At 36.1% G+C, this 332-nt stretch overlaps 1 protein-coding gene across 1 annotated transcript in view; it reads left to right on the forward strand.

The window, feature by feature from the left end:
* Positions 1-332, forward strand: part of LOC119587119 (nuclear distribution protein nudE homolog 1-like) — a gene marked incomplete in the record, with an annotated part of 132,241 nt that overhangs the window by 122,434 nt on the left and 9,475 nt on the right. Inside the window, 1 exon segment of the mRNA XM_037935871.1 lies at positions 158-258. Coding sequence (XP_037791799.1) covers positions 158-258 — 101 coding nt within the window.

Genomic DNA, 332 nt, shown 5'->3' on the forward strand with positions numbered 1-332 from the left:
CCAGAGTTGTAGTTTTTAGATGTGATTATCAAACAAGGGTGTTGAATCACTAGATAAATTTTTGTAATGAATGTGCACATATATTCTGCAAGCAGGAACTGAACAGAATGCCTTATTTAGAAGTCTGTTTACAGGTCTCTTTTTTTTTCACTTCCAGCACACCCTTTGCACAACATAAACAACGGAAGCGTACCAATGACGCCATCAGCAAGGATATCAGCTCTCAATATTGTGGGAGACCTTTTAAGAAAAGTGGGGGTAAGTTTTTCTAATTACGTCTTTTGTTGGACCGTTTTAGCAAATAGAATATAAATAATCTCATTAATGGTCTC

The sequence above is a fragment of the Penaeus monodon genome, chromosome 22 (assembly GCF_015228065.2).
Source record: "Penaeus monodon isolate SGIC_2016 chromosome 22, NSTDA_Pmon_1, whole genome shotgun sequence".
NCBI classification, from domain to species: Eukaryota; Metazoa; Arthropoda; class Malacostraca; order Decapoda; family Penaeidae; genus Penaeus; species Penaeus monodon.